At 37.3% G+C, this 24,930-nt stretch overlaps 1 protein-coding gene across 8 annotated transcripts in view; it reads left to right on the top strand.

Moving 5' to 3' along the window:
* Positions 1-24,930, top strand: part of VPS13B (vacuolar protein sorting 13 homolog B) — a 437,850-nt gene that overhangs the window by 374,026 nt on the left and 38,894 nt on the right. For 5 of the 8 annotated variants that reach the window (XM_017730354.1, XM_017730353.1, XM_017730352.1 and 2 more), the window contains 5 exons: positions 6,490-6,671; positions 6,772-6,906; positions 8,459-8,808; positions 15,011-15,172; positions 24,805-24,930. In XM_017730354.1, coding sequence (XP_017585843.1) covers positions 6,490-6,671; positions 6,772-6,906; positions 8,459-8,808; positions 15,011-15,172; positions 24,805-24,930 — 955 coding nt within the window. The remainder of the gene's footprint in view (positions 1-6,489; positions 6,672-6,771; positions 6,907-8,458; positions 8,809-15,010; positions 15,173-24,804) is intronic. The other 3 variants (XM_017730363.1, XM_017730356.1, XM_017730357.1) reach the window with 1 other exon arrangement.

The following is a 24,930-nucleotide window of genomic DNA, read 5'->3' as shown; positions in this document are numbered from 1 at the left end:
ACCTACCTGTCCAGAGGCTTCAGAGTCACTAGTCCTGATACTTTTGTTGGCCTGGGAAATTCAATAATAGCTTTAAGAAGTGTGGTTTATACCTAGATGCACTAACAGTAGACTGTAAATTTAAAGATTTGTGTAGGTCAGGGTGAACTCCCGAAGCCAGAAACCTGTGAGATATAAAAGAAACCCTCTGATTTCAATCAGAGGAGAGAAAAAGTTATATTCCCTGCTTCAGCAGTGTTTTTAGTTTGAAGGCATGGGTTTGCTTTCATGAGACCACACCTGGAGTACTGTGTCCAGTTCTTGGGGCCCCAAACTTAAGAAGGACGTGGACTTGCTGGAGTGATTCCAGAGAAGAGCTACAAAGATGATCAGAGGGCTGGAGCACCTCTCCTGTGAAGACAGGCTGAGAGACTTGGGATTTTTCTGTCTGAGGTACAGATGGCTCTGAGGAGATCTTAGAGCAGCCTTCCAGAGCCTAAAGAAAGCTGGAGAGAGACTTTTTACAAGGACATGTAGTGATAAGGGGGGATGGATTTAAGCTGAAAGAGGGCAGGTTTAGATCGGATATTAGGAGAAATTCTTCACTGTGAGGGTGGTGAGGCACTGGAATAGGTTGTCCAAAGAAGCTGTGGATGTCCCATCCCTGGAAATGTTCAACCAGGCCGGGTGGGACTTTGACCAACCTAGTCTAGTGTGAGTTATATTCCAACACCTTGGCAGGGGTGTTGGAACTATGATCTTTAAGGTTCTTTCCAATCCAACCCATTCTGTGGTTCTATGATAGAAATTCAAACTGGTCTCTCTAACCAAACAAAGCTGCACTGCAAGCTTTCATAAGGATGACTGCAGAAAGGACTGCTGTGGAAGAAGTAGTCCTGACCAGTCAGCAGTGATCCTTCTCAGAAAAACTTAATGGGCCAAAACAAGAGCAGCTGTTCCTCAGATATGAGGCTTTGATCTATGGTGTTTGAGGCACAGTGGCTTTTTCTTGGAGACAGAGCAAACATGCCAGTCACATGTCGCTGACCTGGAGATTCAGAGACAGTGCACAAGCACTGAAATGTGTATGGTTACAGCTGCAGAACAAATTGAAGGTAATGGTTAAGCCCTAAGGGATCATGTTCTGTTAAAGGGAAGCCTTGTGTAGGGGGTGGTGATGTAAACTGTGGACCTGCAGAGAAGGAGAACCTTTCTAGACATCTAGTGGCTTTATAGGAAGTCCATATTGGCAGTAACTTTGCTGAAACTGTGGCTTCATCAAACATATTGCTACTGGTATGGATAATTTCTTGTCACCAAGCACTCTGAAATATGTTCTGGATTCTACTTAACCAAGAAATGCCAAACTTTCTTGGTTTTGAGAGACAGACACAGTGCCCATGTTGTGGTAAATTTCAAAGTCTTGTTTCTAAAGCAAGCATTTAACATGGGATTTTGCAGACTTGTGGGAAGAGCCTTAAGGCTTAATGCTAGTGCTGAATGTTAAACCAAGGAATTCTAACACTGAGGGATCTGCGAGAGCAAGAAGCAAAGGCTGTATAAAAGTTGAACCTCAGTTTTTCTTTAGACCCATGATGATTTGACATTAATCACATGCTGAAACTGTATGATTGATTAGCAATTATAATACACTATTAATTGTAAAGTATAAAAAGTTAGTCTTGTTGAAGTTTATCTTCTTAGTTTGATGTTATATTTTGGGTCAGACTCTAACCCCTGCCATATGCATGCAGCTGCTGCTCAATCATAATATTTTTTCCTTAAAATTCTGCAGGGTTTTTTTTTGTGGTAACCTCTATGATATGCTACTTATTAATAGCGGAGAGCTGATCCCTTGTGGTACTTTATTATTGATTCCTAACATCTGTTATAAGGTATGAAATTTAGGTGTCTCATGTGACATGAAAACAAGGTTTGTGAGATGTGAATTCAGCTGATATGATGAGCAGTAGCTATTGGGGTGAAATACATCAACCAGTAATGAATATGGGAATATGCAAAGATGTCATGATTTAAATCCTATGGTATGCAAGCTTTTCTGAGATCTATCAGGAACTAATTGGAAGTATAAAAATCAAGGAGCTATCTGGTGAAGGGCATAATATATACATGTATGTTGTTTATTTTTGAGAATTTTGTATCCCATTCATATATATATATATATGTATATATAAGGTTTACATGAACATTTATGGAAGTTTATTCAATGAATGAACAAATTTGAACTCCTAAGTGAAATAATGTAGCATCTCCTTGGGGATGTAGTACAGTGTTTATGAAAGAAATCATACATGCCATAAATGACTGTTTATGGAAAACCTTAAAACAAGGGATTACAAGGAAATTATCACAGAATAAATTATTTTTATAGGTTGCATTTGCCTATTGCAGGACTAACAAATCATAATTGAAATTACTTTTTAAGCTCTGTTTGGTTGGTGAGACACTAAAGCCCCTTCCTTGTTTGGTTGGGAATGATTTATAATTTTTTGTTTAAATGAGTTACATTACAAGATGTTTTATATATTTGTGCATCTTCTGTGGAATTTAAACAGTATTTTTATAATTACTGACATACTAATGTGAAATAGTAATAGAAAGTGCCTTAAGATACAAACCATGAAACAAGTACAAAAACTTCTAAATAAGCCTTAAATTGCTACTTTTTAAAAATTCGAGTGAGGAATCATGATCATGTTTCTTGCTAATTGTTTCAGCTTTTATTCAAAGTAAATGATGTACTGGATTTTGACCTCTAACAATTTGGGTTCAGACCAGCATTTGAGTCATAAATTAAATGAGTTAAGTGGTCTCTTTCTTCTTCCCAGTGGATATTTTCCCATGTTGTAGTTTCATCACAAATGGCAGTTTTGGTTTAAATATTCCCCTCTTAAAATAACAAGAATAATGCAGGTCACTGCTAAGTCATTGTTCTCGGTTGCCATATATTTAACTTACACTGCTTTGCATGATGTGAAATATCATAATTTATATGACTTCAAATGTAGGTATTTTCTATTTTAAATATTCTGATATTTCCCAGCACTTTAAAAAAAAAAAGGAAGAGGGAAAAAAAAAAAACAAGAAGATGAAAAAAACTCTGGTATTAAAGTCAGGTCAGTTTTATTTTGAATTTCCTCGATTTTGCCACATCCATCCTGCAGCATGATGTACCAAACAAAAGCAGTAGAATTTGGTTCTTCCTCTTCTTTCGCAGATGAAAAATTGTGGACAGTCCACACTGCGTTTTGTAGCACCAAGACAGCCAGGCAGTGTGGGGGTGTTTTTGTATTGTATGCACTTGATGAACAAATTTTGATTTCACAATCACATCTACTTCCGATATTAGTGCTCCTACTGTTGTTCACCAAGACTTAATAGAAATTTTCCTGTGTTTTCAGTTATCACTGCTTTATTTGCTGTTTATGCACAGCATGTGATAAAGGTCTGTGGTTTTTATTTCTGTGCTCTCTGCAAAGTCAAAGAAGAATGTGGCAGTGCTACAGGTCTGATAGAAGTGTACCTAAGCAAAAAGTTTAAATGGGATTTAATTTAAAATCACAGGGTCATGGTAGTGACTAGAGTCCCTCTTTAAAAACTGTATTTATATTATGAGTTTTCGTTACAGTTGGGTTTTTTAAAGGAAATACTACATTAATTTGATTGCTGCTTTTATTTTATTTTGTACTGTAGCTGCTTTATACTGTTACAGTATTCTTATTTTCATGACATGAGGGCTGTAATTCTGGATATGATTTCTGGTTGTGTGAAAACCAAATGAACCCCCTCACAGATAAAACAAGTATTCAAAAAAAGTCTGGGCAGATGAGGAAAACAGTGATGAAAGATCCTCATTGTATTTCCTTTCAGATGGTTCCTACAAGGCTATTTTCTCTCTGTAGAGACTTTACCTTCTTAACCGTGGTTTAGGATGCACTGTCCTGCTCCTCTCAGTCCAGCACTGACAGCGCTTGTCCCTCCCTGGCAGGAGTAGTGGATTCAAGGCCAATTCTTTCCCATGGAGCAGCATTGTCCCATCCTCGTTTGCTGTTTCTCTCTGGTTTTAAGCATGTGGTTGGACTCTGAATTTTGCAGGGAATTGTTTCAGTGGTGTGCCTTTTTGGTTTCTAAGGTGACTCCATTAGGAAACAAAAAGCAGCTTTGAATCTTTTTGTTCCCAGCATTTTAACTTGCAGAGTACTACCTCTGTGTGGTCTGTTGCTTGTGGGGCAGAAAAACTGGAGAAAAATATGGCTAAATGCTTTACATTATCTCCCTGGTATGAAGCTCCTGCCACATTTCCACATTTCCTTCTGCACCAAGCATGTCCTGTTGCTCTGTCATCATGGTGTTCATGAGTGAGAAATTACAAAAGTTCCACCACAGTAAAATGCTCAATGAATAAAAAGCAGATATATAAAATTTGACTGAATAAGTAATTGGAAGGTTTTGTTTGGTGTTTATTCTATGAAAATATGCATCTCCAAAACAGATAAAAAGAAATAAAAATGCTTCGTCACTGATAGATGCATCAAGAAGTAGGTTTCTGAAGAACAGAAATAGATATTTTCAGAATAAACATCAAATATAAGAAATAAATATCAGAAATAAATCTCCTTCCTCTTTACTGCAATCAGTGTTACAGCTGTTGATGCTAATTAAATCTTAATTCAGAATATCAATGTGCAATTAGTTTTTTTAGAAGTTCTTCATAGTTTGGTTAACATTTTTTTGCACTCATCTACCCTTTTCTCTGTTTTCATTTCATATGTTCCTGAATTTCTGCTTCTAATCAAAATGCAATGAGCAAACAATCTTAAAATATTAATACTTGCTATGAGAGAACTAACCAGTTTCAAAGATTCAAAAGTACTTAGTTGTCTAAATCAGCATATGAATTTTCGTCCTTTTGGATTTGCTTCCTTGCTTTGTTCCAGCAATCTGAGAAATATCCATGGCAGAGCAAAGTAAAGCATCCCATTTCTCTGACTGTGGTCCAGTCCCACAGATATTTTATCATGTGCACACAAAGAATAGTTTTATTTCCAAAGATGCCAGTTCTCAAAAGGCCTACAGCACTGTTTTTGGAAGGTAAACAAGCAATTTAAACACGTAAAGAAGCACAGGAAAGCAGCTAAAATTCTAATTAAGTCATTTATGTTTCATACCTTAGTGACCTAATCCATTCTTAATACCCTGTCATGATTCTTTGATAATTAGCTAATCTTGGTTGGGTTTTACTGCTGCATAAGTATTTTATGTCCATAAGTTTTAAGATGGAGCTGTATTTAAGCTCTGTAAATAAATACTACACTAGATAGTTACTGCAACACAAAATAATACTGATAAATTTACCTATCGATGGAATTCCATGTATTTGCAGCTGAACATTTTGAGTACCTTCTATATTTGTGCATAATTTTGAAGTAAAACACATTGCATGATGAAAAATCTGGTCCTAAAAGCATAAGGTATGTTGCTTGGAAAGCCATTGTTCAAATTTAAACTTATGTTTGAATTTAAAATATCTTTAAAATGTCAATGGAAATGTATTTGTGGTGTTTGATAAAAACTAATGACTTTCTGACAAAAATATTGTTAACCTTAGTCCATCTTTCATTAAATTTTATTTTAAAAATAAAGACAGTATTTGACTGATACGGTCGTTATTCTCTTGAATGAAATCTAAACTTTTAAACTAAAACTCTTCAGAGCCAAACTTCAAAGGGAGTGCAAATAAGGAACTTTAAGGATAGTTTTGGCTTAAATTAGAAAGTTTATTTGTACTTCTGTGGTGTCTTAGCAGCCTATAGAATTGTGATGTTGTGTTAGTTTCTCTCAAGAGACTGAAAGATAATGCTTGGAAATTCATGGTGTTAGGAGCGCAGCTATGAAAAAAAATCATAGGGTGGAACTTTAAATGAATAGTTAATATGTTGTAATACATGCTAGTAAAGGGCTCCAGTCTGAGCTTATAACACTTGGAGATTCTTTTTGAATTCTGATTGTAGAATGAGAAGGGCAAAGGAAATAAAGCTTACATAGGCTAGGGGTTCGTACACAGAGGTAGTTTGATGGTTGCAAGTTGGTTTCCTTAAAATCAAGTGAGCAAAGAAATCATTCTCTTGACCAGATAAACTTTCAGCTCATTCTTATAGCTTTAATAATGATAATATACTTTGTTTAGCTATTTCAACAATTAAAGATACCTGGCATATTTTGGTTTTATTTTCTGCAAATAGGCTTCGGGTTTGTGGTTCAAATATTTGTAAATTGAAAGTGCAGTTTGATAAAGGCATGGAAGGATTGCAATCTTGTCTGTTATGTTCTGCTATGGAAAAAGTACAGACACTGACAATTAAAATAAATTAAAATAAAACCATGATGTTGTCTGTGTCAGAAAATGCATGTGGAACATCATCAATTCCTCCTGTAAGGTGGTAAAATCCTGAAGTGCTGAAGTACTACTTTGTTATCTTCCTTCTGCAGCTCAGAAAGTGAATCTGGGTCCCAAAGCACATGTGATCAGCTTGTGACCCCCACGGCATTAGCAGCTTGTACCAGGGTTGACTCCTGTTTTTCTCCTTGGTTTGTGCCATCACTAAGTGTGTTGATCCAATTTACCTGTTTGGAAGTCCACCTATGCCATCATCTTGATCAACTCGGCACAGGTATGTACTGCTTTATGTCGAATAATAAAAACATACAGTTCACTGATGCTGGTTAACCACTCTTTTGCTCTGTGTGGTCCCCATTTCCTCATTCAAACAGGTATTCTTGAAATAAGCTATCACAAAGAGTCGCCACTGGCCCAGGCTTCAGAGTGTGATGACTTGTGTGCACTGAGCCAGTCCCCACAGCCGGCAGTGAGGCTGGATGAGCAGCCCCTTCCTGCCACCGGAACGGGTAACTGTAGAAGCCGTGTGTTTTTCATAGTCTGATTAGGGACAGCAGGTGCCACTTCACTTTTGAGCCATCTTAGTGAATGAATTTGATCTTTTACATTTTCCAGCATATTAACAGTACTATTAAAATACTTAAAGATTTTGCAACCCCCTTAGTAAGAATTCCTTGGAAGAGCTCTGAGAACTGCAGATTTAAGTTATTTCAGTTATGATCACTTTTGGAGCTACATCTGGTTTTGTTCAGTGCTCTCTGTCATTGCATTAATGGCAAATACATTCCAAGAGATCCTTAGATTATTGTCCGATTTTCAAATGCCAGGAATGTTTTCTATGGAAGATGGACAAACTTCTTGGATAATTTTGACAGGGCCAGCTATCTTTGTGAGTAGTTTTTGTGTTTCTGCAAGTATTATAATATATTCATTATCAAATCATCCTAAGACTGACATTCAAGGACTAGAAAATAATTTCTTCTCTATCAGCTACCTCTATCAGTACATAATCTTCCTCACTATTACAGTCCAATTCCAGATGCTCAGTCTTTAAAACTATATATACTGGAAAAGGCAAAAATCAGATTAAAATCAAACACAGCTGGTTTATTTCTCAACAGTGACTGAATTTATGCTGTTGTTACTGTTGTTATAGCATCTCAAGGCCTTAAGTTTTGGGGCTCCTTTGTGCTATGTTATACACAAAGGGAGCACAAAACTTGTTGTATCCATTACACTTTTGTAGAATAACACGGCTTGATCCTGGATAGGGATGAGTGTTTTGGTTCCAAATCTGTAGAGCACTAGAGCATATGCTAATTTTAAGCATGTGAGTAGTTCCAGCAACATAAATAATAACATCAATGGAAATATTTGCATGCTTAATGTTGCACAAGGGGTGTACGTGCTTGCAGTGTCTGCTGCCTCAGTGCTCAGCACTTTGCACGACTAAAACTTCAGTGAATGCGGTAAGATTTTTTTTGTGATAAATTTCTCATGCTTTAGTGTCAGGATATTGTTTTGTTTCATTTCTAGAATTATGGGGTTGTATGTCACATTTCAGTCCGTTTGTGGTCTTGAACTGTCCGTAATTGCAGCAAAGACAACTTCCAGTGTGGAGCCTGTTGGCCTGCACAGTCACATGTCAGCAAATACTATATTGCTAATTTTTATTGTGTTTGTAATGTGCTATGTGTGGAATATCATATACACCTACTATAGCAAGAATTCTCACAGAAATATGGTCTCTATTCCAAATAGGTGGCAATCAGAAGCATTGAGCAGTGTGTAGATAAAGCAGTTTCGCTGGCTGGTCCATTTAGCATGAGAGGATTTTGGTTTGCAGGTACTTTCTGTTTGCAGGTGCTATTAATTATGATACTGTTTAATATCTGACAAACAGTGTGAACAGGATTCATTTCAGATTTCAGAGATGTCAACTCTTTAATGAATTTACTTGTTTTCATCTTATGTACAACAGTAAAAACACAATTTACAATATATACATACCAAATGCAGCAATGATGATGTTCTAGTCTTGTTTGTTCTTCTACTTTTCAGCACCACCAAAGTTTCTGCAGCCATTTTTATCTGATAAGAACATGCCATCTGAACTAGAATACATGATAGTTTCCTTTGAAGAGCCTCATGTATATCTTCGTCAGTGGAACGATGAGTCAGTGTTCCAGGAGATCCAGTTTTCGACTCAAGCTGACTGTAAACTTCTGGAGTGTCGAAATGTGACCATGCAGAGTGTTGTGAAACCTTTCAAAATCTGGGGGCAGATTGCTATTTCCAGAAGCACAGCAGGAAGGCTGTTGGACTGCACGATAATGGTTGACCCTATTTTCATCAACTTTGGCCAATATGCACTTCATTCTCTAAATACAGCAATTCAAGCTTGGCAACAGGTATGCAAATAATGAGAAATAATATAGCTATTGTGATTAATTTAATAGCAAATTAGAATATCAACTGCTTTCATTAAAAATATTCCAAGATTTAAAAGCTCTAACTTACACTGATAGTGTTTTTTCCTAATAAACATTAATTCTACAGTAGCAGTGAAAATTAGGAAAAAATTATGTAAAGCTAAATGTAGCCAGAACTACCTGAGTTTCAGTGAAACTACATGGATTTATATCAGAATAATCAAAGACCTGGTCTTGAAATGCAAAATATTCCATTAATTTACGAAAAGGTGAGTGCCACATGATACATCAGCTCAGCTCAGTCTGAGCAACTGAGCATATTGTTTCCAGCTACTACTTCCATCCTTATTGAAGTTCAACACTAGTTTCACATTACATTCTGTGCAAGCAGCATTAATGGCTGAAGCCAGTCCCACTATAAGAAACTTGCTTCTGCAATGACCCCTCAAAGGCCTGTAATTCCCTTACTTCACTACAGCCTTGAAATCAAATCATTCTCTTCATCTGCCTGAAGACCTATGTGGAGCCTGGGAATTAATTACCTATCATGGCACTACAATAACAAAGCCCCCAAAAAAGGACAAAGCATCTGTTTTATATCAAAAAATTCTTTTTTAAGGGCATTCCATGGTTTTCTTGTTGCAAAAGGACATTCATAAAACAAGATCTAGTGTGATTTAAATCTTTACAGCTGGCTCAAATATCAATGTGAACAAAAATCTTTGTAGCTCCAATTTCTGTTTTTTGTCATATTTTGAACAATGCTTTTAATAAAAAACAAACATAGAAAGTATAAGAGAGCCCTTGGTAGGCTGTTTAAAATATTTCTGACTTAGTACTAGTCCCTCATCTAAGACATGTGTGGCAACTACTGCAAAATGGCCTTCAGAAAGGTCAGTTTCCTCTTTGGATGGAGGAAAAAAAAGATCTCTCAGACATAGCTATACATATAAATAAAATATGGTGCATAAATATTTAAATGTTTTAAACCACATCACAGTGTGAATGACTGACTGACTACTCTGTGCCTTGAAGGAATATTCTGAGTTGAAAAAAATTGAATTGTATATTTGATTAAGTAGAGCCATATGTCGCATAGTATATTGCTGACAGGTACATTCTATGAATAGTTGGTACTGATTTATACATGGATTTGGCAATGTTAACATGAGCCACAGGAGGATATACTTCTGTAATTGTTGCTGTAATTTTCTCGTTTCCTCTCATGTCAGGGGTACTTGCCACCATGTTCTGATGTGGTGGGTATCTAGCCCAGAGTATTTGAGATTAAAAACTTTCATTGCTTTGAAATTAAGGAACAGTTAGCACGCAAGTGGGTTCAAAATGGCTTATTAAATTAATTGTCGCCAAGATGTTCTTTATGTGACTTTACCTCCAGTTTGAGGGGGTTGGCATGCACTGCATGGGGAAGGAATAAATTTCCCAATAGTAAGTATTGTTTGATTTTTGCTGTTCACACAAAATGAAATATAAATGCTACAAGTAGAAGCATGAATTTAATAACCAGGAAAGGTTGTTTGAATTCTCCACATATTTTTTACTGGATTAAAATCTGCAACAAGTGATGTTGGAGTCAATAGACAGATAGATGAAGCATGAAACAATTTGGCCATGCACCTTTAGGTCAGGAGTTCAGAATTAACAGAAGCCTCTGTCAGTGTCTTTGTTTCCTGGATATGGACTGTTTTTTGGTGGTGGTGGTGGTGGTTTTTTCAGTTGTTTTTTTTTTCTTTTTTTAAATTAATTAATGGTGAACATTTTGAAAGTGGATTAAACCTAAAAAATACCAGGCTTTATACTTCTAAGTCACATGCTGAAAATCTGAGAGGATTAGCACTTTTTAAAAACGGTTTCCCCTTTTCACATATTTCACTGTCTAATCTGAAATTCCTGTTTAACTACAAGCAGTAACTGGCTAATGCACATGTAAATGCAAAGCTAGAGTAATGGGTTTAATAATTAAAGACCTGACCAAGGAGCTTCAACATTGTTATTAATTTAGTTTTATTATTTAATAATAACACACAGACTATCAAGTGAGGTAGAAAAGGCATGTCTTCTGTGAATATACATGTGGTAGAATGTGTGGTGGTTTATTCCCTTTATTTGGGCATTTAAGCCTCCATGAATTGTTTTACAGCTTTAGTGCTTTGAGATATCTAGAGACAGAGGGTCAGCTGAGAAAACAGCTCCCCAGGTATGGTATGAAGTGTTATTCCTGGGAAAAAGCTTTTCCTTTGTGGTCTTGCAGTGCAACTGTTTTCCTAAACTCCTCAGAAATTGGAAAAGCTCCTGTTTTAAACCTGTTTTAGACCACTAGAACTTCTTTTCCTCAAGATCTGCATGGTGCTTTTCTGCCTTTCTGTTGGCAGTTGCGTAAGTTTTCTTAATGAGCTGGGATCAGTCAAAATTACGTCTGTGATCACTGTCGTTTCCCCATCTTTCTACCATAAGCACAAAGAACAAAGGGAAAAGGATATGGAAGGTTTCTAGCTGATAATGTCAGGACGTTACCATGAGAGTGAAGTTTAAAGAATCCTAAGGAAAATGTTCTTTTCTCTTAGAGGGGCTTCAAGGGAGATAAGAAGTTGCTAAAGACTTTCTGTCAAAAAAACATTGCTAGGTGATAGAGTGTGTGTGAGAGTATGTGTGTGTGTGTGTGTGTGTGTGAGGGAGAGAAAAAGCTTGCACTGGTCTTTGGTAGCTTGTGAAGCACAAAGAAAATAACTTTGCGCATATAAAGAAGCCTAGGCTTTTATGGTGTGGGTTTTTTCCAGATCCAGAAATGCTTTGAAATAGCTGTGAGCTAAGACACAAGCAGAAAGTCCTGAGACAGGGAAAGCCTGGTGACAAGTATTATGTGGGATGTTTTTCCCCCTCTCTGAATAGAATTCACAAAATATTTGAAAGACCAATAAAGGAGAGACACTTTCCAGGCCTCTCTGAGAGAAAAGAACAGCTGAAAAATGATCTAAAGAGGGGCAGGAAATTGTCCCTCAGGAACTGACCCTAATCTGTATCTGATTCAGGCTGTTAATCTTTTGCTGATTCTTTTGATTTGCTGTTTTAATTCAGAGAGGGGTTTTTTTCCTAATCCACACTTAGGTGTTTTCAGCTCCTGGAGTCATCATTCAGCCCTTCAGCATCATTGCCGCACAAATGTCTGGTTCTATTTGGTTTTATTGTGCGTGGTTTCTCTAGACATTGTTTTATCAGGCAAGATTTCTTCACTCCATCCTTTTGCTGACTTTTTTTTTTTCCTCCTTTTCTGCTTACTCTAGAAGCTTCTACTATCAGACTTCAGCAGCAATGTGGGATCCAGTTCCCTGTGATTGGTGCAGGGTTCTGCTGCAGATCCCCGAGGACAAAGAAGCATGGGTTTCCTAGTAGCCACACTGAGCTAAAGCATCCTGAAGCTTCCTTGATGTTCCTTTAGTCATTTGTTATCATCCAGACTGGAGGCATCAGTAGCTTTCTCTTAAGCCTGGCAGCACAGAGCAACACCTTGTTATGCAAATCTTGGTGTTCCTTGGTTAAAAATTTGGAACTATTATAAAATGGAGCCTAAAATACCTCTTTCACTTAACTTTGAGAAGCGTTGCTGTTAAAAGCATTGGATTCTAGTAGCAAATCCAGCTTTCAAGACTAATGATTAATGGCAGTCATTCATCAGCACCAAAATGTGTGCAAGTCTATTAATAATTCCTGATAGGATAACATTCCCTGAGCAGAATTTAGAAGTTATATGCATGCCAAAAACTTGCTGGACTCTCTTTTCCCTCTGGAAAATGCAAAAACCTACAGTTTGTGTTTACTTACTTGAAACTAAGTTAGCTAGTAAGCTAAAAAGAAGGAAGTTCATCATCTTATGGCATTGTTCTTTCAATCTCTGTGTAATCAGCAAGAAAATGTATTGGAGTGAAAAGAAAAAGCTTTTCTTAAATTCCCCTGGGATTGTGTATTGGTTTGACTCTAACAACATGCTGAGCTCTGTGGATAGTAAATCCTCCCTTTTAAAAAGAACATTTTGCAAAGCTGTAACAGGAAAAAATATATATTTGCGGTAGACTTAGGGGTATGTGGGTATGGCAGCTTGACAGTAAAAAGTCATAGATCCTCCACTAGAAAATGCCAAAATAAACTCTGCACTCTGAAGGGGCACTGTAAATGTCAGCCTTTAGCACACCCAGATCTGCTACTGAATGTGATACAAGCATACTGCTCTGTAATGAGATTTGTTGCTTGGAAGAAGTGCAGTTTTGGTTGTGCTCACCTGGCTCCTGTTTCACAAAAGATTCCTGATCTTATGCAGAAAAAGTAATGAGACTTGGGAAGAAGTTTTAATCTAAATATTCTCATGCTAAAATATTCCTAGGGTGAATAGTATTTGCACAAATACTCCCAGGTGATCATTCTGACATTTAGTTAAAAAAGGAATTACAGCCTGCCTTGATTAAGGACAAGAGGCAACGGACACAAACTGAAACAGAGGAAGTTCCATCTGAACATCATGAAAAACATCTTTACTGTAAGGGTGACCAATCACTGGAACAGATTGCCCAGAGAGGTTGTGGAGTCTCCTTCTTTGGAGATACTCAAAAGCTGCCTGGATGGGATCCCGTGTAGCTTGCTCCAGGTGAACCTGCTTTAGCAGGGGCATTGGACTAGGTGACCTCCAGAGGTCCCTTCTAGCCCCAGACATCCTGTGACTCTGCCTGTAGATGCACCTTAGGTTGTTCTGGAGTAACCAGTAGTGAACATGCATTCAAGGATGCTAAATTGAACATACCTTGCACACTTCACTTCTCAGGAGAACTTCCATGTGCCTCACCCAGTAACATGCTACAAGCAATGTACCAGACTGCTTTTCATGGATAACTGTGACTGCATAGGGAGATATGAGGAAATATTTCTCTCCCTCTTTTTTGATCTCTTAATTTCTGCAGGCTTCCAGGCACATTGTTATCAAGGAGCTAAGGGACCTGTATGATTAGAGGCAGGGAAGGTGCTGGCTTTGTTATGCCCATTTAAAAGGTCCACTGAGAGAGCAAGGAGGGGAAGCAGAATCAGCTCTCAAAAGCCATGGAGGTTTTATAAGTTAGAGACAATGTCATGGGAAGAAAGTATGAGAAACAAGTAGCTGAGCTATGTTGTGAAGAGGGAAATCAACCAACAGAAAAATATTGTCATAACAGTGTGCTAGGAAAGATGGGTCAATTAAGAGGTAACAAAAACCACAAGAAGATGAATACTTAGTGTTAGAGCCATTAAATTGTATAAAGACTATCCAAATGTTGGGTTTCTTCAAGTAATTGTTGTCATTGCTACATAGTTGCTTGTCAGTGGAAGGTGCCAGCCCACTAGTGACTAGGGCAGAATCATCAGTCACACTGTGACCTCTCCCATACACAGGATTATAGTTCGTGCCTTCAGGGGTGGAAGACCTGTAGCTGTGGCAATTTTTATGACTATCATGTAGTCTCATTGTGTCAACAGAGTGACAAGCAGCCAGACAAAAAGCAGGAGATGGATGGAAAGTTGCTGGAGAAAAAATACTGTAAATCTAAAATACTTTTAAAACCCATGATTTTTTAAAAATTTTTTCCTATTAAATGCCATGATGCATTTTCAAACTAGCCTCATGGAGCTGTGAAAATACTCTCCTCATGTCTCCTTTTTTTTCTTTAATTGTCTTTTCAAGTGTTGTGGTATCAGGAAAGAGGGAGTCTTCTGCTGATCCACAGCAATATTTCAAAGTAGAAGCAGAAGTTGGGGAAGAGGAGCTCAGTTGTCAAGCACTCAGAAACCTCTTCACGCCTCTCTGCTCAGCCTGTTGTACTCTGTCTGCCCTATGTAATATATCATTTCCCACAGAATTTAATGTTGTTGATGTTTTTTACCCAAATTAGAAAATTTCATTTTTATTGTAGTTTTAAATCTTTAAGAGTTGCATTACAGAAACATAAAGTAAAATATTTTAAGCCTTAGGATATATTTTGTCAACCCAAAAACTAGATTTTGCAGAGAGTACTACGAGGCCAAAGCTAAGCAAAGAGATCTTGAATTTCTGTGTTGTAATACTTGCCACTGGGCAGGCAGCTGCCAAATGTCCTGCAACTGACATTGCATCTTACTGGCTTTCATATCCCTTTCCTTTCAGAACCGATGCCCTGAGGCAGAGGAGTTTGTCTTCAGCCATTTCGTGATCTGTAATGACACCCAAGAGACGCTGCGGTTTGGCCAGGTGGATACTGATGAGAACATTTTGCTGGCTACTCTCCACAGCCACCAGTACAGCTGGCGGTCTCACAAGTCCCCACAGGTATGTCAGAAAGAGCCCTTCCAGGGCAGCATTTGCTAAAGCTGATGGTGGCTTTATGCGCTGATTCTTTGGTTTTCTCTGTGGTCTCAACTATCTCTAAAGCTCCAATTCCTTCAGGAGTCACACACTGGGGGTGCAACACAGAGAAAAGGTAAACAAAGTGTGAGGAAAGCCAGGAGTCTTTAGAAGTTACTCAAGAGTAGAACTGGATGTGCACTTTTTATAAAACCAAGCAGTTGTGTGAAGCTTCTGAAAAAAGGAAGGACAGCTTGCCAGGTTTCTATTACTAAGCAATCAGTGTTTACCAAGATGTACATTAGAGATTTGGGGAATTTTTTTAATTAATTGTTTTTACCAGAAGCATCTGTTCACTGAAATTGTTTGCAGAACAGGGTCAAACTGGACAAAGCTCTCAACTTGGTGCTTGCCTTAGAAAATATTTGAAATTGTCAGAAACACCCCACTTATATAGTTTAAATAATACAGTTTCTGGGTTACTGGATTTTTTTTTTTTTTTTTTAGGATAAACACTGAAACTGAAATAAAATATTTTTAAACTATCAAAAGCAAGTATTTCAATGAAACTATAGAATCATTTAAGTTGGAAAAACCTTTAAAATCACTGAGTCCAACCCAGTACTGCTAAGTCCACCACTAAACTATGTCCCTAAGTGCCACATCCACACATCTTTTAAAGACTTTCAGGGAAGGTGACTCAGCCATTCCCTGGGTCGCCTGTTCCAGTGCTTGACAACCCTTACCGTGAAACAACTTTTCCTAATACCAATCTAAACCTTCCTGGCACAACTTGAGGCCATTTCCTCTTGTCCTATTACTAACTGTTACTGGGAGAGGAGACCAACACTTGTGTGGTGGAGAAAAATAGACTTCTCATCTTAATTGAAGACAGGGCAAGAACTTAAACTGAATAAAGTGTTTATGAAACAGCAAACCCATTTCTTCTCTTTTCTTAGTATATACTCAGCTCCTGCTGAGTAGGAAACTACAGACCTATGCCACCCCATTTGCTGAGCAGTAGTCCTGCCATGAAACATTACTAAAATTTTTACAGATCCTAGGAGGAATGTAGTGAATGGAAGTTCCTAACTCCTCTAGAGCCCCAGGAAATACCAGTCTTAGCATGTGAGAAAGAAAGTGAATTTTGAATAGTAATTCTAAACGGGAGCTATGCCCACTTTCACTGCTGACAAGTTTCAAGTTACACTGGGAGGCAGAGATGGTAAATTTGCTGTGGTTTTCATATGTCAGCTGATGGATATGCAAAACTACTGAATTTTACATGATTGTGGTAATCTGTGCAGAGCAAATTCTGCCAGAGTAAACAGTTGCAGCTGACACTGAAGTCAAGGTGTAAGTTAAGAGGAAGCCAAGCTAATAAAGGACCATCTTAGCCCAGCAACAGAGGAGCTGTTATAAAAAGTGTGTGCTGGTGTAGTAGTGACAGAGAGAGGCCTTTGGAGACTTAGAGACCCTGGAGCACCATACGTCCCTTTCCATGTTTTCTCATACACGCAAAATGCCTGTGATGCTCCATCCCACAGGCGAGCAAACCAAATGGTGACTGTGTTCTGTGCAGCTGGACATGTGTCAGAGTGTGAGACAGGATCCCCACTCATCAGGTGACACAGGATTACAGCTGTTGTTATTGCCTTTGGTTGTGTGAGGGAGAAAGAAAGCTGGCTAAGTGTGACCTCTATTTCATAACCAATTATCATTTGCGTTTGTAGCAACCACCCAAAATTATATTTAAACCTTTTCATAAATACATGGAAGAAGAAGGAAATATTTAAAAGCAATGTAAATAAACCCAGAACTAAGTAAGGCTTTATTCTTAAAAATTTGTTACATTCATTTTCTGGTTACTTACGTAAAATTATTCAGTTGTGAGAATCCTCATTTTAGATTGATCTATTAAAGATGTAGTTCTGATTATGGTGTATATTCAATAATGGTGCAAACTGGAAAGAGTTTTGAAAATGAAGATTATCTCAAGCAAGTGAAAAGTGGAAGAGTTAAAATGACAGCTCATTACTGATACTTTCTCTTAGTTGCAACTGAACTGCTAAAAACCACCAGCAGATATATATATATATATGGTGTTAGACATCTAACACCTGGAAAACTTAAGCAGTGCTTTCAGTCACAGACTTCAGCAGTTCAAAACATTCCATTTTCATGGCTGCTACGTAACTTTCTTATTAAATGAAAAAAATAAAAGTGCATGGTGAGAAGTGGAAAAGTCCATCAGAAAACCAAATCACACATAAGGGAGTGGGTGAGGTGACAGTAGGAGCTTCAGATTCATTTTTCAGATATTCGTTCTTCAACTAACAGTTGATGATGTCAAAGGGTTTCCCCATTCTGTTTTGTTCTGATCAGATTTAGATTCACTGAAGAATTGGGCTGATAAAAAGTCAGGAGTGTCATGATGGATTCCCATGTCCCAGGAGATGGCAAAGCTAACAGCTCACTCCTGACTCAGCCACACTGCTGGCCAGCAGGCTCTTCTAGTAGGGAGGTTATACCTCCCTTGTCCCAACCTTTGGAATAATTTCAAGACAATTTCTGCTCTCTTAACATTTTTAAACAGCCATGTCTTGCTGGGAAATTTAGAGACTAAAAAACAGCACTGAGGTAATTTCACTGAAACTGTATGGAAGCACACACTGTTGAGATGGAAACAAATTTTCTTTACAAAGCTCTTGTAAAGAGAGAACCTTGGCATTCCCCTGTAAGCTTATTCATTTGGTTATTGCCAGTACGAGTCATTGTAAATACAGCATGCTTCAGAATGGCATTTCATCTAAACAGTACAATCCTTTGTCATTTTAAATCATACAAAACAAGTTTGTTTAAATATTATTACAAATGTTGTTGTGTACATTTTTTTAATGATTAATACAAATCCTTGAAATGAAAACAACAACTCAATCAAGACATCAGGTTGTCCCTGTTACACTGTAGCACTTTTCTAATTGTTTCCATGCAAAACCATCTAGAAGCTTGTTATCCAAAGGTCAGAATAATGCCCAGGCAAGGACAAACCCTCTGAGTGTCATATTCATGGAATGCTGGATGACTTCATAGTTATGAAATTATTTCATTTCTCATGATAATTCCTGACTTGCCAAGTTAGTGAATTTTAAGAACTCTGAGAGCAGATTGTAAGATAAATGTGAAATAATCCATACTTCTGGAGTCAGGGACTTCCCTTCAGGCATTAGTTCATACTTGACTTACTTGACTTACTCTTGGGGATAAAATGAGTTAGGACAAGGTCTTAGATACCACATTCTCTTACTGGGAAAGAAAACCAACTTGCACAACTTTGGCTGGCTCATGTTTCTTGTTACACAGGCACTAAGAAGCAGCGGTTGCCATGAAATACTTTATTTAACCTCTGCAAAATGTTTTTTTAGTATGGCAAGGCAGTTCAGTTAAATGAAAATAAATAGTTTTAAAAGGATTGTATTTCTTTTACATTCACATCAATAAAATTCTCCATTTTTCTTTTGCTAATTAAGCATAGAGATGCGGTAATTGCCCATTTAAATTATTTAACACAATTAAATATATATACACCTAAAATATTTTTAACAGATAGTTTTATAATGCTTTATTTACATTTAGAATTAGTTTTATTAATAATGGAACTATAGGCTATAATTTGAAAAATTTCAACTTTTTTATGTTACGAAAACAGCTATAGCACACCAAGGGTTTGGATTTATCAGCTCTTGATGGTGTCCCTCCAACTGTTTGGCTTAACTTAAAGCCCCTTGCTTCCTTCATTTTTTCCTTGCCCAGATCCTTTACATTTCAGGGAACCTAACCTTTCCCTTTTAAGTTTCACTCTGATTCCTGCAAGTCTCGCTAGTTTGGCTAGTATTTCAGTAATAAGTCTGAGGTCCGATGCTCACTCTTCTACACCACTCCATCCCCCACATTTTCCTCAGATTTCATGAGGTTTTGCCCCCCCCTAGGGATAAGACACCCCCAACTATATAGTCCCTTTCAGAGTTGGGGTAGGTCCAAAATTGATGATATTTGAGGCTTTAAGCAATTCTATCTAAAGCTGCCAGATCTTGTGAGTTCCTTTTGCAGATTTTAATGAAAGTTAGAGGTCTGTAAGATATCATTAAAAGGGAAGAGAAGATACATCATTCTTGTGCTCTACAGACAACACTGGCTCCTACATTATTATTGGATCCAGTCTGTACTCCTTATCTTGATCTTCACATTGTTTTGTGGGATGGGCCCCAGTTACATCAAAAGTCATGTTTGTCTCCAAGACAGCTGTGTTTTTTAGATGAACTGGAGCATATGATACATAGGGTGAAACTCCGAAGTTAGAAGAGATCAGATCTTCCTAGTAATTTACTCAGAGTTAAGGAATTCTGTCTTGAAAGACAGTAGGCAATTGGAGGGTCCCACTAGGGATCACAGCAAATGTAAAAACCAGATACTCATGTGAGAGTCCCCTGAATGTGTTCTGCAGAGATTGTTTGCTTATGAACAGACAGCAGAAATTGGCTATAACATGCTAGTTATAACTAATTGTTTTCCCCACACTCAAACTTCAGCAAAGTCCTCTGAGGAAGCACAGAGTGATGGATTTAAGTTCATTTGTTTGCTTTGCTTTCTATGCAAAACATAGGGTTGCATAGGAGAAGTTTTTAGAAGTAGCAGCTCTCATACTTTTCTACAGTCTCCTTCGAGGGTTACAGTAACAGTTACCCATTTTCACTTTTCATCATCTTTAACTTGAAGCAGCAGATGTAATGGAGAAAAATCAGTTCCTATGTTGAATTGGGCAATGACATCAATGAGAATGTGGTTATAAATAAAATGTATTTACTTCTTATCAAAGTAAGTAAATACGCTCTGTCATTTTATTGCTACTTATATAGAATTTGAGGGAAAATATGTCTATCACTTTTCTGATTATACACTTACAAAGTCTTGAGTAGATATTAGTATTGGTTAGTACATTATTAATACCTTCACTGGAACACATTTAAAATTTTTCTTATTTTAAGTAATATGTCTGTGAACACTATGTCTAAATTTTATAAACATACTTTTTAAAGGCTACTATAGTTTAACAAATAGTGAATTTGCTATTTAAGAACCTCCTCATTCTTCTACAAAAAATGACTGAAGCCAAATTTTGATTCATGTTGCACGTCCAGCAGGATCATTGTTATTTATTTCCAAGTTGCGGTTCTTTCAAATATTGGGTTATATAATGTGTAAAATTATATGCAGTACTCTGTAGTTCAAACTTAGAAACTGTAACTTATATATCAGTTGTTATTGAGATATTTTCCCATTTTACTGTTTAGGTATGTTACAGGTTCTCTGAACAATCTCTTGTACTTTACATAATCCTCCCCAGGTCATTTAGAGAACAACATCAGGCAAAAAAAGTTGTATGTTATTTTACACTGTTCAAGTAGTGAGAAGAATGCTGTTGCTTTTTTGGGGGGTCCTGCATTCTAATGCTTATACTATATTACATGTAATTGAATTTCTAGATATTATCTGGGGCAGATAAGGATTAATAATCTGGTTACTGTTCCTTAACCAAAAGACTCTTCTTCAGTGTGTAGAGTGAGTTTGTATCCGTGAGGTTGAGGTCTGCTTTGCAGGTTATGTTGAGGTTCACAACATCTCCAGGAGCCCCCAGGGTCAGACTTTATCTGTCAAGTGTGACCTTTTTTCTAGTAGTCAGCATGCGAGTAGTGGAAATAGCCTTTTTCCATGCTCTGTACTGGCTTTCTGTCTTACAAGGGCAGATGGCATTGAACTGGCCGTATCTCCCAGGTCACATGAGAAAATGAAGCCAAAATGAAATTCAAGCTGTTTTGGTGGCACTGCAGCTGATAATGTGCAGAATAAATATTTCATTCACTGCTTTTCCAAATACTAGTTGGTTTTATTGTTGTAAATCCTAATCCTAGTCAAGAGCCACCTTGTATTGTGAAAACACAGTAAAAAATACAAATCAAGCTTCTCCTTTAATTTTTCAATTAAAAATTTCTTTGGCTTCAAGTCTTAGAATTCAGCTCCCATCCCCAGAGCTACATTTCCTCCATGCTGCTGCATTATCACAGCTTTTATTTTACTATCTTCTGTCTTTTAAAATAACAACTGCTTCCACACCATTAACCAGGTACTCACTTGATTCTTCCAAAGCTCTCAAGAGTTCATAGCGATTACACTTGTTCCCCCCAAAAAAACCATTTTCTAGTTTTACTTAGAAGACAAATACAATCTAAAGAATCTTGGTGAAACCAAGCTAAATCTGGTGAATCTACAAGCAAAGTAGAAATCAAATTTGCATCACTAAGCATTTTGAGGGCTCAAGCTTTAAATTACTTATACAGCTGGAAATTTATGCCTTTTCTGGACAGGCTCTCTCTCTTCTTAGTCTCACTTTTAATCCCCCATTTTAGTCCTCATGCCTTGTCATATGACACTCAGCTTTATTTACTCAGATTATATCCTTCACTCACACATCTAGCTGAAAACCTAAGTAAATTTTGAGGAGCACGTAGAAACATTCTGTGAAGAGGCATGATAAAGATATTCTTTATTTTAAAGATAGGAGCAGCTTCATCTTAGTCTACCTCCCTTGAAGTAATTTCTATTCCTCTCAAAACAGAAATCCATAATGGCTAAGAATTACAAATCCAAGCCCCAGCCAAGTCTAGTCAAAACAAAACTCTCTGGGTTATCTGCTGGTATATTTCCCTGACAGAAAATGCAGAAATCAAATATTTACATGAATGAGTGCCTATCTTCACGTATACAATAGATAGTCTGTTTAAATTCTCTCTCAGCTACAAATTTTCACTTATCACTGGATTGTATTTGTTAGAAAGCTTTGAAGTCCATTTTTTTGTACCTTTATGCAATGACTTCTCTTTTCTCCTAATATATGTCCCATACCTCACTATAGTTGTTGAACTTTTTTGAACAGTTTCTAGTAAATTCTTAGAATTAGCATAAAGCTTGATGAGTGAAAGGGAGTTAATGGCAATTATTACAGATCTGTAGTATCAGGTCCGTTTGATACCTGTTTGGTCAGAGCGAGGTGCTAATAACACCAAGGTTGTGGGTTCAGTCCCCATATGGGCCATTCACGTAAGAGAAGGACTTGATGATCCCAGTGACTCCCTTCCAATTTAGAAAATTCTGTGAATCTGTAAACCTGTTTTCTGCTAAAATAATGCTAATGTCTGATTACTTCGTTCTCTAAAATCACTTCCGTTTTTATTTCCTGCCATATATCTCCGCATCACTTAGTGTCATTTGCTAATTATTTCTAGCCATCTTTTCCAGAAATCTCACATTTAAATAAATTAATCATCCAGAGATCCTTTTTTGTTTTCGTGGAATGCATGTTTCTTGGCTCAAAAGTACATTTATACAGTACCCAGTTCTTATACTCTTAGATATTAGATATCTTTAAAGTAAATTATGAAGGCTGTAAACTTCATGTTTACCGGTATGCAAATTGTATGTTTGTAAAATAAGAAAATGCCAATATATGATAGTAGCTTTTCTTTATTTTTCTTTCTGAACCTTGAAGTTAAATGCAGACTAATCGTTGTGCTACAAGAAAATTAGTAAGGCAGCATTTGGGAACTAATGACTGCTCAGGGAAAGCTGACAGCATGTTCCTTGGGAACATTCAACTCGTGAGCAAAGCTGTTTATACAGGGTGGGAGACATCCTAATGTTGTAGCTACATGCAATTACTAATCGTCAATTATGGCATTACATGACATCTATCTTTGGAGAACACAGTATTTTGTGGACCTGCAAGCTGAGACTGACCACTTAAGTACCTTTTCTCATTATTTGGCTGTCACTTCCAGCTACCATTCTCTCCAAAGTAAACAGTTTTCTTATTTCTCCTAATTTTCATATGTGATGAGATTTATTCCCAGCTGCCTCTGTAAGAAACTGAACGTATTCCAGCCACTGCAATTGGATTTTTTTGTTGTTTTCTTTTTCCTTTTCTGTAACTAATACTTCAGAATCGAAGTGACATGTTTGTTTATGAGTTTGACTATCCTAGTGTATAGCCTCCCTCAGCATAACCTTGAATATAAAGCTGTGCCCACATGTGTGTACATCCAGATGCCTGTCCTCGAACACACGGGCACGTATCAGCCTTTGTGCTTCCAGCATAAAACTCATTTGAATCTGAATGCAACAGTCATCACTCTTGCAAATTCAAAAGCCACCCACTGAATGGATGTTATTGTTCTGTGTGTAACTTGTGCTGAGGATACCACAAATTGCAAACAGGCTACTGAGTTGTAATATCTTTAAAAGTTACTGCTGTGGTTGTTTCTTAAAACAATGAAGGAAACCCCAACATCCAGCCCTTCATTGAAGTCCAACTGACCAGACCCATGGTGAATGCTATCTCTTTCTGGAAACAAATCATGGAAGAACACAGTATTTACAAGTTCCAGTTTTTCATAGTATAAATAATCAGTCTTTGGGCCTGATCCTGTTCTCAGTTACTTAAATTAATTAATGACAGATGTCCAAAATCAGAGTGAAATTCAAGCCTCAAGAGAGAATTCCCACAAGGCCTTCATATGACTGTTTTAAAGAACTTAAGTGATGCTTAGGCTCTGTGCTGGCCCTCTGCAAAGAATAAATTTTACCCAGAATGCTTATTGCTTTGATCCCTTATATATAACTCACATCCTTAAGTTTGCACAGCCACAAAAGATCTATACAGCGCTAAATAGCCAGATCTTCAGCTGGTGTAAATTTATGTAACTTCATTGACCTACATGGAACAGTACCAATTTTCACTACTCTGGCTTAAAGAATCTCCATGGGACAGAGGTAAGTGCGTATGGTGGGTAAATGGATGAAAGGCTCTTCAAATGATGAAAGACTGTATTGCTCTGGAAGTGATTTAAGTTAAACTGGAAAAAAGCCACTCCTTTTCCGGAATAAATCACATAGGGAGTATAATTATGCAGTTAAATTTCTTCTCATGCAGTCAAGCTTGAACTTGCCACCACATTTGTGTAAGAAATGAAATGTTTCCCATCTCTCAGCAATATACCACATTCTGCATTTAACACACACATACATGCAACCTATTCATGTCCCTCTTTATTTTGAAGGGAAGGGTGTTTGTAATTTTCTGTCTTATTCTGAAGGCAAAAAATCTGGCATGGGCCTGTGTTCCATATCACCTTGCTGGTAATAGAGTGGGTTTCTAGAATAATTTCAAAATCAGTGAAGAAAATCTCTTATTTCCTGTTTTATGCTCTCTAGTCTACTTGCCCCTTTTTTTTCTGAACAGTTGTGTGCCTAGATGTTAAATATACTGTTAAAGCAGGTAATTTCTAGAAATGCATGATTCAGAGTCATTTTATGGTATTGTTTCTTCTTCTGATTGTGTCTGAAATCAGAATTACAGACTGAATGGATCATTCAGACAACTGGTGTGCTTAGCATTGCTGAGATTTCAAACCAAGAATATTTCTCTGTCATGGGAATTTATATCCTACTGCAAGGCACTTTTTATTCCTGGTTATGTATTGAAGTAGTAACTTCTTTCTTTCCAGCTGTTACACATCTGTATTGAAGGCTGGGGAAACTGGCGGTGGTCTGAGCCATTCAGTGTGGACAATACAGGGACCTTTATTCGCACCATTCAGTACAAGGGCCGGACAGCATCGCTTATTATCAAG

Source organism: Corvus brachyrhynchos, unplaced genomic scaffold (assembly GCF_000691975.1).
Source record: "Corvus brachyrhynchos isolate BGI_N302 unplaced genomic scaffold, ASM69197v1 scaffold302, whole genome shotgun sequence".
Taxonomy (NCBI): domain Eukaryota; kingdom Metazoa; phylum Chordata; class Aves; order Passeriformes; family Corvidae; genus Corvus; species Corvus brachyrhynchos.
The sequence above is the reverse complement of the archived record's forward strand: the minus strand, read 5'-3'. Positions and strand labels throughout refer to the sequence as shown.